The 12,060-nt window shown below is 34.4% G+C and overlaps 1 protein-coding gene across 1 annotated transcript; it reads left to right on the top strand.

The window, feature by feature from the left end:
• Positions 1–9,625: 9,625 nt before the first annotated feature.
• On the top strand, positions 9,626–11,659 carry LOC143623664 (protein cornichon homolog 4-like). Its single transcript, XM_077094513.1, has 4 exons — positions 9,626–9,724; positions 11,030–11,211; positions 11,300–11,422; positions 11,504–11,659. The coding sequence occupies exons 1-4, from the start codon at positions 9,653–9,655 to the stop codon at positions 11,538–11,540; spliced, it is 414 nt and encodes a 137-aa protein (XP_076950628.1). The 5' UTR covers positions 9,626–9,652; the 3' UTR covers positions 11,541–11,659.
• Positions 11,660–12,060: the final 401 nt, after the last annotated feature.

Here is a 12,060-nt window from a genome sequence, read left to right as displayed (position 1 = left end):
TCAAAAGAGTCTCCAAAGACTGAGAAGTCGTCCATGAATACTTCCATAGAGTGTTCGATCATTTAGTGAAAGATAGCCACCATGCATCGCTAGAAGGTGGCTGGAGCATTACATAGTTCGAATGGCATTCTTCGGTAGGCGAAGGTTCCATACGGGCATGTAAAAGTGGTTTTCTCCTGATCTTCAGGAGCAATGGGAATTTGGAAGTACCCGGAAAAGCCGTCAAGAAAACAGTAGAATATTTTTCCAGATAAACTTTAAGCATTTGATCGATGAAAGGAAGTGGAAAATGATCTTTTCTTGTGGCATTATTAAGTTTCCGGAAGTCAATGCAAACTCGCCAGCCTGTGATGGTTCTCATTGGTATTAGCTCATCCTTTTCGTTCATTACAACTGTCATTCCTCCCTTCTTGGGTAGTACTTGAAAGGGACTAACCCAAGGTGAATCTGAGATTGGGTAGATTAATCCGGCATCAAGGAGTTTGATTACTTCTTTCTTCACCACATCTTGCATGTTGGGATTGAGACGTCTTTGATGTTGGACCACGGGTTTGTATTCTTCTTCCATGAGGATTTTGTGAGTACAAAAGGAAGGATTTATGCCCTTGATATCCATGATCTTCCATGCGATAGCCTTCTTATGGTTTTTAAGAACCTGAAGAAGTTCGCCTTTCTCTTCTTTAGAAAGGTGAGATGAAATAATTACTGGGAGTTGAGAGTCTTTTTCTAGAAACGCGTATTTGAGATGGATTGGAAGTTATTTTAACTCTAAGGCTGGTGGTTCTTCGATTGATGGTTTTGATTTTTCATTACATTCGGTGATCTCGCATACTACTTCTGATGCTTCAAGGTAGTCATCATTGAGATTTTCATTTTCTAAAATGGGTATGGTGATGGTTTTGTCTAAGACTTGCGTTTCTAGTGGGTTAGTGATGGAGGAATATCGCATATAGCAACTCACGATGGAATCTATGATGTCAACACAGTATAACGTGTCATCGTGATGTTGCGGATATTGCATAGATTTTCCTATGTCAAAAGTGATTGCCTCGTCATTGACCCTGAGAGTGACAAGCATATTTTCAAAAATGCCCCGAGGATATTTAACAGATCGGTCAGCTAACTGAATGCTCATGCGGGTGGGCTTTGGTTCTCCTATCCTTAGTTTTGCAAAAACCGCATAAGGCATTAAATTAATACTAGCTCCTAGGTCAGCTAGGGCATTGCTAACAGACAAATTTTCTATGAGACAAGGGATAGTAAAACTCCCTGGATCGATCATTTTTGTTGGCAGCTTGCTTTGGAGGACTGCTGAACATTCTTCACTCAGGGTGACATGCGAGAGCTCCTCCAGATTCCTCTTGTTTGTCAACACTTCTTTGAGAAACTTGGCATATTTTGGCATTTGAGCGATGACTTCGATAAAAGGGATGTTGATGTGGAGTTGTTTGAAGAGTTCTAAAAACTTCCCGTACTGAGCTTCCAATCGTTCTTGCTTCAGCCGTCCAGGGTATGGAATAGGTGGAATAAAAGTTCGGACTGGCTCCTTAGGTTGTACGGTGCCCGTTGGGATCAGTCTTTCCTGCGTTTTATCAGGGGATTCCTTTTTCGTAACTGGTTCTGAAGTTGGTGAGGCAACAGTGGTTGTACTGCTTCTGAGTGTAACTGCGTTAGCTGTCGCATTCGGGTTGGTGATTGTGTTTCTTGGGAGAGTGTCGGGTGGTCTTTCGGATAATTGTCGGGCAATTTGTCCGATCTGAGTTTCTAGATTCTATAATGATGCTTGTTGACTTTTTAGGTCGGCTTAATGTTTTAACAATACTCCGCTGATATCAACAGCTCTTGAGTCGGCCTTCTTCTCTGCTTCATTTGTTTTGGTCATGATTTGGATCAACATTTCTTCGATTTTTGAGTAGCTTGGGTTTTGATGGCTACTGGAACTTTGATCTTGAAATTGGGGTTTTGGTTGGAAGGGTTGATTTATCGGTCTTTTTTGAATCCGGGTAAGGGTTGAGCATTACCTCCGCCTTTCCAACTGAAATTCGGGTGGTTTCTCCATCCTGGATTATAGTTATTGCTGAAAGCGTTGTTCTGTCGAGCGATGAAATCGACTTCTTCCATAGTCATGATGACTTGTTTACAGTCACTTGTCTTATGACTTCCTCCACAAGGGTCACAGGTGAGTCTGGGTTTTAATAGCTTGGCTTGAAGTTGTTCGAATTTTTTAGAAAGGGCTTCAAGTTGTGTTGTGACAAGAGTGTTGGAATCAACGTGGTGTAATATTTTATGAGTTGGTGTAGATCTTGGTGGGGTGTAAGAGAAACTCTTCTTTGCTGCCTTTTCCAGGACTTCAAATGCTTCGTTAGGTGATTTGGATCCCAGGTCTCCGCCAGCGATTTGGTCGATGGCCTGTTGTTTTGATTGGATTGTGCGCCAAAGAAAGTTTGTACTTGTAACCATACACTCAGTCCATGATGTGGGCATCTTCTCAGAAGACTTTTGTATCTTTCCCATGCTGCGTGTAAGACTCGTCATCATCGGTCCGGAATCCGGTGATGCTGGCTCGGTATTTGGCAGTTTTATCAGGCGAAAAATATTTGAGGAGAAACTGTTCAACCATCTGGTCCCAAGTGGTGATGGAACCAGAGGAAAGAGATTCTATCCATTCCAGGGCTTGAACCCTTAGAGAGAAAGGAAAGAGTTTGAGTTTGATTTGATCGTTTGAACAGTTTTGTATTTTAAAGGTTCCGCAGATTCGTAAGAATCGAGATATATGAGAAAGAGGGTCTTCGTCGAGGAGACCATGAAATTGAACTGAACTTTCCAACATATGAATGGTGCTTGATTTGATTTCGAAATTTTCGGTGATTTCTGATGGAGACACTCCATTGCCGTAGCCTTCGAGAGTTGGCCTGGCATATTGGCTCATGTTCGGCTCATTGTTCTGGGCCGCCATCATTTCTTCTATTTGATTTTATCCTGATGTGGTTGCGTCTACTGATTCGTTTTTGATTACTTCGGCGGTTTCTACAGTCCGTTTACGTGCTCGTAGACGAAAGAGTCGTTTCGGTTCAGAAATTGGAGAAACAAGCTCAGGCTCAAAACTAGAGGACATACATTGGACTAAATCAAAGTTAAAACTAAAGTAATTTAGTTAAAGTTAAGCTAAAGGTTAGTTGAAGTTAAACTACAAGTTAGGCTAAGCTATTTTAAAACTAAACTAAAGTCTAAGTTAATTAAGCTAAAGTAAATGTTAGGTAAATAAAGGTTAAAATTAGGCTAGCCGTAAAATTATATAATTTAACAATTAGTAAAAAAATGAAATAAATTTAAAATAAAAAAATTTGTACAATTATAGACAATGATTAAATTAAAACTTGGATTGTTCTTAGAAACGTACCGTGTCCCCGGCAACGGCGCCAAAAACTTGATGCGGTGTGCGCGTAGCTTGTAAAATATGATGGATTGGATAGTTAGCTTTTGCACAAGATCGTGTTTTAAAAATTTATAAAAGAGATTTTACAAAGACTAAACACACAAAAAATAGGCAAGTGTACCTATCGTATATGTAGAATAGTATTGGTAAGAACCAAGTATCAATCCGGGGACACAAATGTTTCTAATAATAAATCGTTGTTTTACTTTAATTGGAGGTTTTAATTATATTGGGGTTAAATTTTGAGCTTTTTATAAAATATAAATACTTATATATAATATATAGGTGACCAAGACGAGAAATTATAAACAAGTAGTTCAATTATATGAAGGTTACCATCTAAGATCAAGAATCTACTCCATTTTATCATTGATGATTAATATGTAAACATGTGGTAAACTTGCCATAATAAATATGATAGAATAGCCCCTCATTTTTAAGCGAGCATCTATGACATAAAAGAAAGTAGCATGCGCATTTTAAAGTCGACCATTTCTTGATGTCATGCTACCACGAGAATGTCAATTTAAGTTGGCAAGTAGTTTAATAAAGTTGAAAGATTAGGATTGACTTCGATTTCTCAAATACCAATTCTAACAACTTCGGGTAGTTATAGTTGATTTAAGTAGGTTATAATTACACATTCGTTAACATATGATTTCTTTAACTAGCATGATATCCTAAGCAATTGCGTTAGCGATGCCATTTTAGGATTACCAAAACATAGAGAAATAGATCATAACTTATATCTCATCATTTCTAAGTACAGTATAAGGATCCATGTTTCGATAAGTTATCAAAGTATTTCTATCTTTCAAGAACATGAATCGATCATGAATGATTGCCAATATAATTGACAATCACCAACTTTGAATTGTTGAATTAAGTTGGTGAAACATTTCTCATCTAAATATAATTGCAAGATAACCATGTAATTTACTATACTAAACCACATGTTTTATATAATTATCAAGTAAAACAAAGCTTCTTCATAGAATTTAGATGGTAAATGGAGTTTAGCTCATAATGAGCATAGTTGTGAACATTAGAATAGTTTATAATAACAAACACATGATTAAACTAGAACAATCTAACCAAATGTAGATAAATCTTCCTTCTTAATGATGATGATGATGATGGTTGATGATGATGACCTCCAAGCCTTCAAACTCTTCACTAGATCTTCAATATGAGTGTTAGTGGGTGTTTTTATAAGTGAAAACCGTATAGAATTCTCTTCAAGGCACACCAAATGAGTGCAACATGAGCCATTATTTATAGGCAGTCTGGAGTGAGAAGCACGACCCCGTGCCTTGGTGGGCACGCCCCCGTGCTTTTTATGACACGTGTTAAATTCGTTTTGTCTTTTTATTGAAGGTGACCACGGCCCCGTGGTCAAGGGTCACGACCCCGTGGTCAAGGGGCACGACCCCGTGCTTTTGTTCCCAATTTTTGTCTTTTCTTGTAGATTTTTGTCTCTTCTGGTGTTCAGAAGCATGGGGGCTTGTTTCTTGAGGCATGGGGTCTTATTTCTTGCTTTTCTTGTGTTTTCTTCCATTTTTCTTCGTCTTTTCACTTGTTTCTTTGTTTAGGTCTTGGTTTCTCTTGACATTGTATTTTATTATGATAAGTAGCCTTCTTTGCTATGTTATTTGATAGAAATTGCTGTTTTTAGAGATTATTTGATGCTAAAAAGATGTATAATTTTATGTACATCAGGTCACGACATTTTTCCAACCACACACCAAAACCTCCCTCTCTTTAAAATACTCTTTCTACCTCGGTTTTCGTGACCTCAACCCGATATTTATATCCTCGTAAATCATGCCAAAATCAACTCGCATCGTAGTGCATGCCGACAAGCCTTGACGATCGGCGTACCTCATTTTGCGTGCCAACCTTGAAGTGTGTGCCAAGCCTTGAAGTTCCGACGATTTAAGCCCTAGTACGCGACATAGACTAGAAATGTTGCTCATATAAGCTTAGGTAAATAGCTCCGAATACACGCGTAAGGTTGGGGTTATTATATCATGTCTTAGACCGTAGTTAGAGGTATAACGTAGACCTTGGTCAAGATTTATAAATACAAAGGTTAAGTTAGAATAATGTTTCTATAAAAATTAAGAAATATAGAATTTTATATACATGAGGATATAGTATTATTTCTTCATGATTAAAAGATAGGCTTTTACTTACAAGGGGTATAGTCCAAATAAAGTTTCTTCATAACTAAGACACATAAGATAATATACAAAGGATATAGACGTTTCTTCTCGAAGAAGAAACCTATTATAGACATTTCTCCTTGAAGAAGAAACATAACACATGATTGACAAATAAAGAGAAAGATTTCAGATCTAAATATTTTTTTTTTCAAACAAATAATTAATCAAGGTTTAAAACTATCAAAACCGGACTAAAGGTCCGTAGCCGGATCAAGAGACGATCTGAGTATTAATATAAACTTATTTTATTATAGGTTAATAATAATTCATTCACAAACGTTTTCAAACGAGATCACCACTTCATTCAGAACAGACAATCATAGGTGAATACGTTAAACCTTTTTAAATCGGTCAAGATAAACAGGTTGTTTAGCTTAACAAAGTCAGTCAAATATTTTTGTGAGATTACGTGATCTCTAACATATAGATTTATGGGATTATGTGATCCATATTAAATTGCAAGATAGAAAATATAAACGCAACTCAGACTGAGTACACATGTGTCTTTATCCAGACATAATTTTTCTAGTCTATCAATCAAGGCTACGTGGCCGCAGACTAGAAATCATAATAAAAGTTCTCCAATGGGCATCAGTTCCCGGAGAACCGTAATTGTGCGTGTATGGCAGTGACACAAATCCCAGAAATAAGAGACGATTCTGCTGCAATTGTTCAAGAAAACTATCTTGCCATTCAAAGAAAGATTTACTACATATTTTTAGAGTCAACGATTCACCAGCATATCGTTGACGTATTTCCTTCCATATTTCAGGGAATCCTATTAGTAGAGGTAGCAAGGAATTAAATCCATTCATGAAGATAGACTATCGCAAGGTAGAGATGCCTTAATTTTAGATTATTAAAATATTGTAAACAATATGATTTGTAAAATCAAACAAGGTTCATAAAATCAAATACTCGGGTATTTATTATCCGAGAAGCCTTTCAAATAAATTATCATTTTATTATAAATAAAGGTTTCAAAATTTATTAATATTTTATTTCAAAATAAAGACTTTCACTAAATAACCCGCAAACTCTGATATATTTACAAAACATGTACAAGTTATTGGTCACACGCCTAGGCCCTAAGTTGGGGTGTGACACGACGACACCGCCGTCAGCTAGATTTGTTGAGGTGGTGGTGGTTGGTGGCCCAATTTTTCTTCTCTCGGTAAGTGGCGGTGGTATAATGGTCGTTGATGTGGATGTGGTGTGTATGAAAGAGGCAAAGTAGAGAGAGAAATGATGGACTTAGTGGTGATAATGGGAATCTTTTTGTTGGTCGTATTTAATGGTGATAGAAGTGGCGTCAATGATAGATGGTGATGGTTGTGGTCACACGGTGGTTTGTCGGAGGTTAAATGGTGGTCAGTGCTAGTGTGGTGATAGGTGGTGATGGTAGGGTTTTTGGTTTGGAGAAGATGGGAAGAGAGAGAAATAAAAGTGGTTTTAATCTTATATATATATATATATATATTTATATATTTTTTTAGTTTATTTATTAATTTTGGTAAGTAGGTTGATTGACCAATTTGTCCTCATGTGCAAGACATGTGACCTGAGTTAACAAGAAGTACTAACTGGGTTAGGGCCAAAGGACAAATGGTGTAATACTGTAAACATTAAGTATAATTTATGTTAATTTTGAAGATAAATAACAGCCAGTGAAATTTAGTGTAAGCATAAAAGACAATTTCTGTGATTTTGTCTTCTTAATATGCATTTTTTAAGTATGCTTCACGTACCTTTTTGATTATATGATATTTTCTTCAGTTATCCTTTTCTTTTATTATCTAACCCGGTCAAAACGGCCGAAGATGATTAAAATAAAAGGATTTATATATCGCTTTGACCTAACCCGAACTATCGAAGTAGACAAAAAAATTATATATTCATACGATCTAAAAAATTTCCGACCTCTGTAATAAATTTTTTGAATTCACCACTGGTAATGTACGACAATGGATTATTGTAATGGGTACTTTATCTCCCAAACTATGAAACTGAACATTTATACAAATACTAGTTTTTATCCCCCGTATTACGGAGGTTGTTTTATATTATTTGTTTCTAATATTTATTTATTTTTTGAATTTTTATTTTTTTATTGTATGAAAGTTAATAATATACTTATGGTATGATGATAAATTGTTTAACAAATAAATGAGATGTTATAACCCGGTTTAAAAGCTATATAGGTTTGATGAGACCCAAGACCCGTTTATTTATTTATTTTTACTATAAAATTGGTTTTTTAATTATAAATAATATATATCTTTTTTTAAATAAATCATATATTAATTTTTAGTATATCCATACTTTATATGATTTTTAAATCGAATATATGGTGAGATTGGTTTTTAATTTAATGAGATGTTATAACTCGTTTAAGAAATATATGGGTTTGATGAGACTCATACCCATAAATTCGGGTCAAATGCATGAGAAGCCTCCATTTAAAAATTAAGCAAATCTGGTTTACATCACTTGTTTTTAATATTTATATACATTTTTGGGTTTAATTTTATTTATTGTAATGAAATTTATAATATACATTGAGTTTGGTGATAAAAAAGTTTCACAAATAACTAAGATGTTATAACCTGATTTAAAAGTTATCTGGGTTTGGTAAGACCCAAGACCCGCTTATTTTTTTTACTATAAAATTGTTTCTTAATTATAAATAATATTTTAAAAAAAAATCATATAATAATTTTTAGTATATCATATTTTATAGGATTTTCACATCAATAATTTTGTGAGAATAATTTTTAATTTAATAAGATATTATAATCCGTTTAAGGAAAATATGGGTTTGGTAAGACCCATACCCGTAAATTCGGGTCAAATGCTTGAGAAACTTCCATTTAAAAATCAAGCAAATCTGATGGCTCCAAAAAAATGGGATCGACCATATCGTGACACGTATGATTTTTATGTTTTCGTTTATATATATTACTAGTTTTTATCCCCTGTATTACGAGGGTTGTTTTATATTATTTGTTCTAATATTAATTTATTTTTGATTTATATTTTTTTTATTGTATAAAAGTCAATAATATACTTATGGTTTGGTGATAAATTGTTTCACTAATAAATGAGATGTTATAACCCGATTTAACAGCTATATGGTTTTGATGAGACCCAAGACCCGTTTATTTCTTTTACTATAAAATTAATTTTTTAATTATAAATAATATTTATAAAAGTTAATAATATAATTATGGTTTGATGAGACCCAAAACCCGATTATTTGTTTTACTATATAAATTGGTTTTTTTAATTTAAATAATATATATCTTTTTTAAAATTAATAAGATATTAATTTTAGTATATCCTATAAAAATAGGATCAATAATTTGGTGAGAATAATTTTTAATTTAATGAGATGTTATAACCCGTTTAAGAGATATCTGGGTTTGGTAAGACCCATACCCGTGAATTCGGGTTAAATACATGAGAAACCTTCATTTACAAATCTATCAAATCTGATGACTCCAAAAAAAGGGGGGCGATCACATCACGACACATAGTATTTTTATGTTTTCGTTTTATATATATTATAGATAGATATATAAAAATTTACATGTAAGCTGATAAGATAAGCAAATATTTAGCCAAAAATAAAAACAAATCGAGTTTGAATTCAAGCTTGAAAGCTACTTTTTATCAAGCCAATCGAGAATTTTATAAAATTATTAAACGACTGATCTCAAAGTATATAAACATAAAATCCGAAAGTAGAGGAGTTTGACTTGGGCTTTAAGTTATTCTCGTAACGTTTTTGTATTTAATAATTTATAAAAGAATAGTACTTGTAAGTTGTAACGCACGATCAAGTAGCAACTTACGAAGTACAGGGTGTAAGTTGTCAACTTAGGGGTTTTGGTCTGATTCTCATAAAAGAAGAACCACGATCACCATTACCAACACATAAACGAAGAAGACAGACGAGATAATAATAATAATAATAATAATAATAATAATAATGGGTGAGATACTTAAATGGCTACTCTTCTTCTTCATCCTCATAGCTCTCGTCGTTATCGTCGTTTATCAGGTCAACACTTTACCCTTCTCATCTGTAACTCCTTTAATTGTTGCAAAATCATCATTCTTTTGTTGTTTTAACTAATTATTCATCAATTCATCCCTTCAATTTTGCAATTCGCCAAATTAGGGTTCTTTTGGGTATAGATTTTATTTATTTATGAACCCGATAATCGTTAAAAAATTTTGGTTTTAAGTAAAAAAATAGTTTTTTTTTTATTTTAATTTTTGGGTTTAAACAAATAAATTTATAAATGTGCTTATTTGGTTAGGATTTGGGTAATTGAATTTGAATACTGATTCTCACATTAGGACTTTTTCTTAGTGCTGATCAGATATTGTTAGGGCAAGCGAGAGGCGCTTTATTCGTTTCGTAACCGCATTTTGTAACACACCAAACGCGTGTACAATTGTTTACGCAGTTATATGTTTACATTTGGTTTTGTGTTGAATGACTCTTTTAAGTGATTGTAATTGTGGAGACTAAAAGTTTTAAAAATACTCTTTTGTTTTCTTGTAAAAAGTTTGACATTTTGCAACAAGTAGTTGTTTGGAAAGTCAAAATTACTTAATAAAGATATAGATTTACAGGGACTGTGTGAATAAAGTTGCAGTATTTCTAATATAAAATCATTAGGTTGAGCATAAACTGTAAGTGATCTATCAATCAGCGGTAAGCCTGTGAAACTGCGTGGTTCGAGTCATGGGTCAATATTAGGTCTGGCACACTGCACGTTAGGGCAGGTTTGGGTCATGGGTCAAAATGGGTTGTGGACGAAATGGACGTGGGTTGATGAGTTGTTTTAGAAAAAGTACCAAAATAGGATCACTTGCTAGGTTTTTTATTATGGTGGCTAGTGGCGATGGTGGAGAGTGGTTGTGGTGCCGGGGCGGTGATGACATCGCTACTTCGCTAGTGGGGTGGTGGCGACGTTGGTAGAGTGGCAACGACCGTAAATGCTTCAGCGATGGTGCCAACGGCGTGGAAGTCTGTGGTTGCGCTGTTGGTGGAGTGGCAGCGACGGTCGAGGTGGTGGCCACGAGTAGGTGGTAGAGACAAACATGGTCATGGGTGGTGCTAACCCATTTGGACCTTTTTATAATACTTGCCCGTTTTGACTCATTGACGAATTTGAGTTGACCTAAATTGACCCGTTGGCTAATTGAGGCGACCCAAAGTAATCCATATACAAATATACAAGATTGCCACCTATAATCAACCTCTAGTTTGTGTTTTGCATCCATATTTTGCTAATTTTTAGTATTCAAAACAATGGTAACAAACAATTGTAACATTAAAACCTTTATCTTGCAGCTTATGTGCTTAGCGGATCTAGAATTTGATTACATTAACCCGTACGATTCTGCATCACGAATAAACTTTGTGATATTACCAGAATTCATAACACATGGCGTTTTATGCTTGATTTATCTTCTAACCGGGCATTGGGTGATGCTTCTACTTGCATTGCCATACCTTTACTACAACGTGAGACTGTAAGTCTCTTATTTACCACTCAGTTTATAGTCAATTTGTATAGCAATAAACTGTTAATATCATTAATATATAAACTTATGCTATTAGGTACACTCGGAAGCAACACCTTGTGGATGTGACAGAGATCTTTAACCAGCTTGAATGGGAAAAGAAGCAGCGGCTTTTTAAACTCGGATATCTAATATTTCTTCTCTGTGTCACCTTATTTTGGTAATGCACGAGTCGCAAGGTTTTATTTTTCCCTAATTGTTATACTTGGGTCTCAATTTAAACATATTGTTGTGATTGCAGGATGATCTATAATGCATTGGAAGATGATGAGATGTAGGTTTTATTATAGTTTTGACTTTAGATTGTGACTATAAATTTTCTGTTATAAAATTATTTATATTTGTTGTATCATTATTATGATCATTTATTTTGGTTTGATAAAATGCATAGCAATTGGTGTTATGCATATTCTCAATAGAATTCATTTGTCATGGTTTTTGTGGATAAACACTATCTTTTGGGCTGTTATGACTTATGAAAACGTCTGATTTTGGGATGTTTTATGTTATTTTTGAGGGTCACCTTATTATACAAATCTATGCTTCTGTTGCCATATGATTGTCTTTTTATGCAATATTTTGAGAACCTATTATGTTAGGGTCAGGCTAAACGTACCCTCCTCCCTTGCTATCCATACACCCCCCTGAACTTTCCTTTCCCTTTAATATTTATAATTGACATTTTAGTCCCTCTTATTTTATTTTATATTTCTCTCAAAATATCAACCAAAAAACTATTAAGTTTTTATTGTACAGTTTTTTTATATATTTTTGTTATTGATTTTATTATTTTATTTC

Source organism: Bidens hawaiensis, unplaced genomic scaffold, assembly GCF_021521415.1.
Source record: "Bidens hawaiensis isolate Kalapana, Puna unplaced genomic scaffold, B.hawaiensis_p1.1 tig00003510_1, whole genome shotgun sequence".
In the NCBI taxonomy this organism is placed as follows: domain Eukaryota; kingdom Viridiplantae; phylum Streptophyta; class Magnoliopsida; order Asterales; family Asteraceae; genus Bidens; species Bidens hawaiensis.
This window is presented reverse-complemented; position numbering and strand designations above follow the sequence as displayed.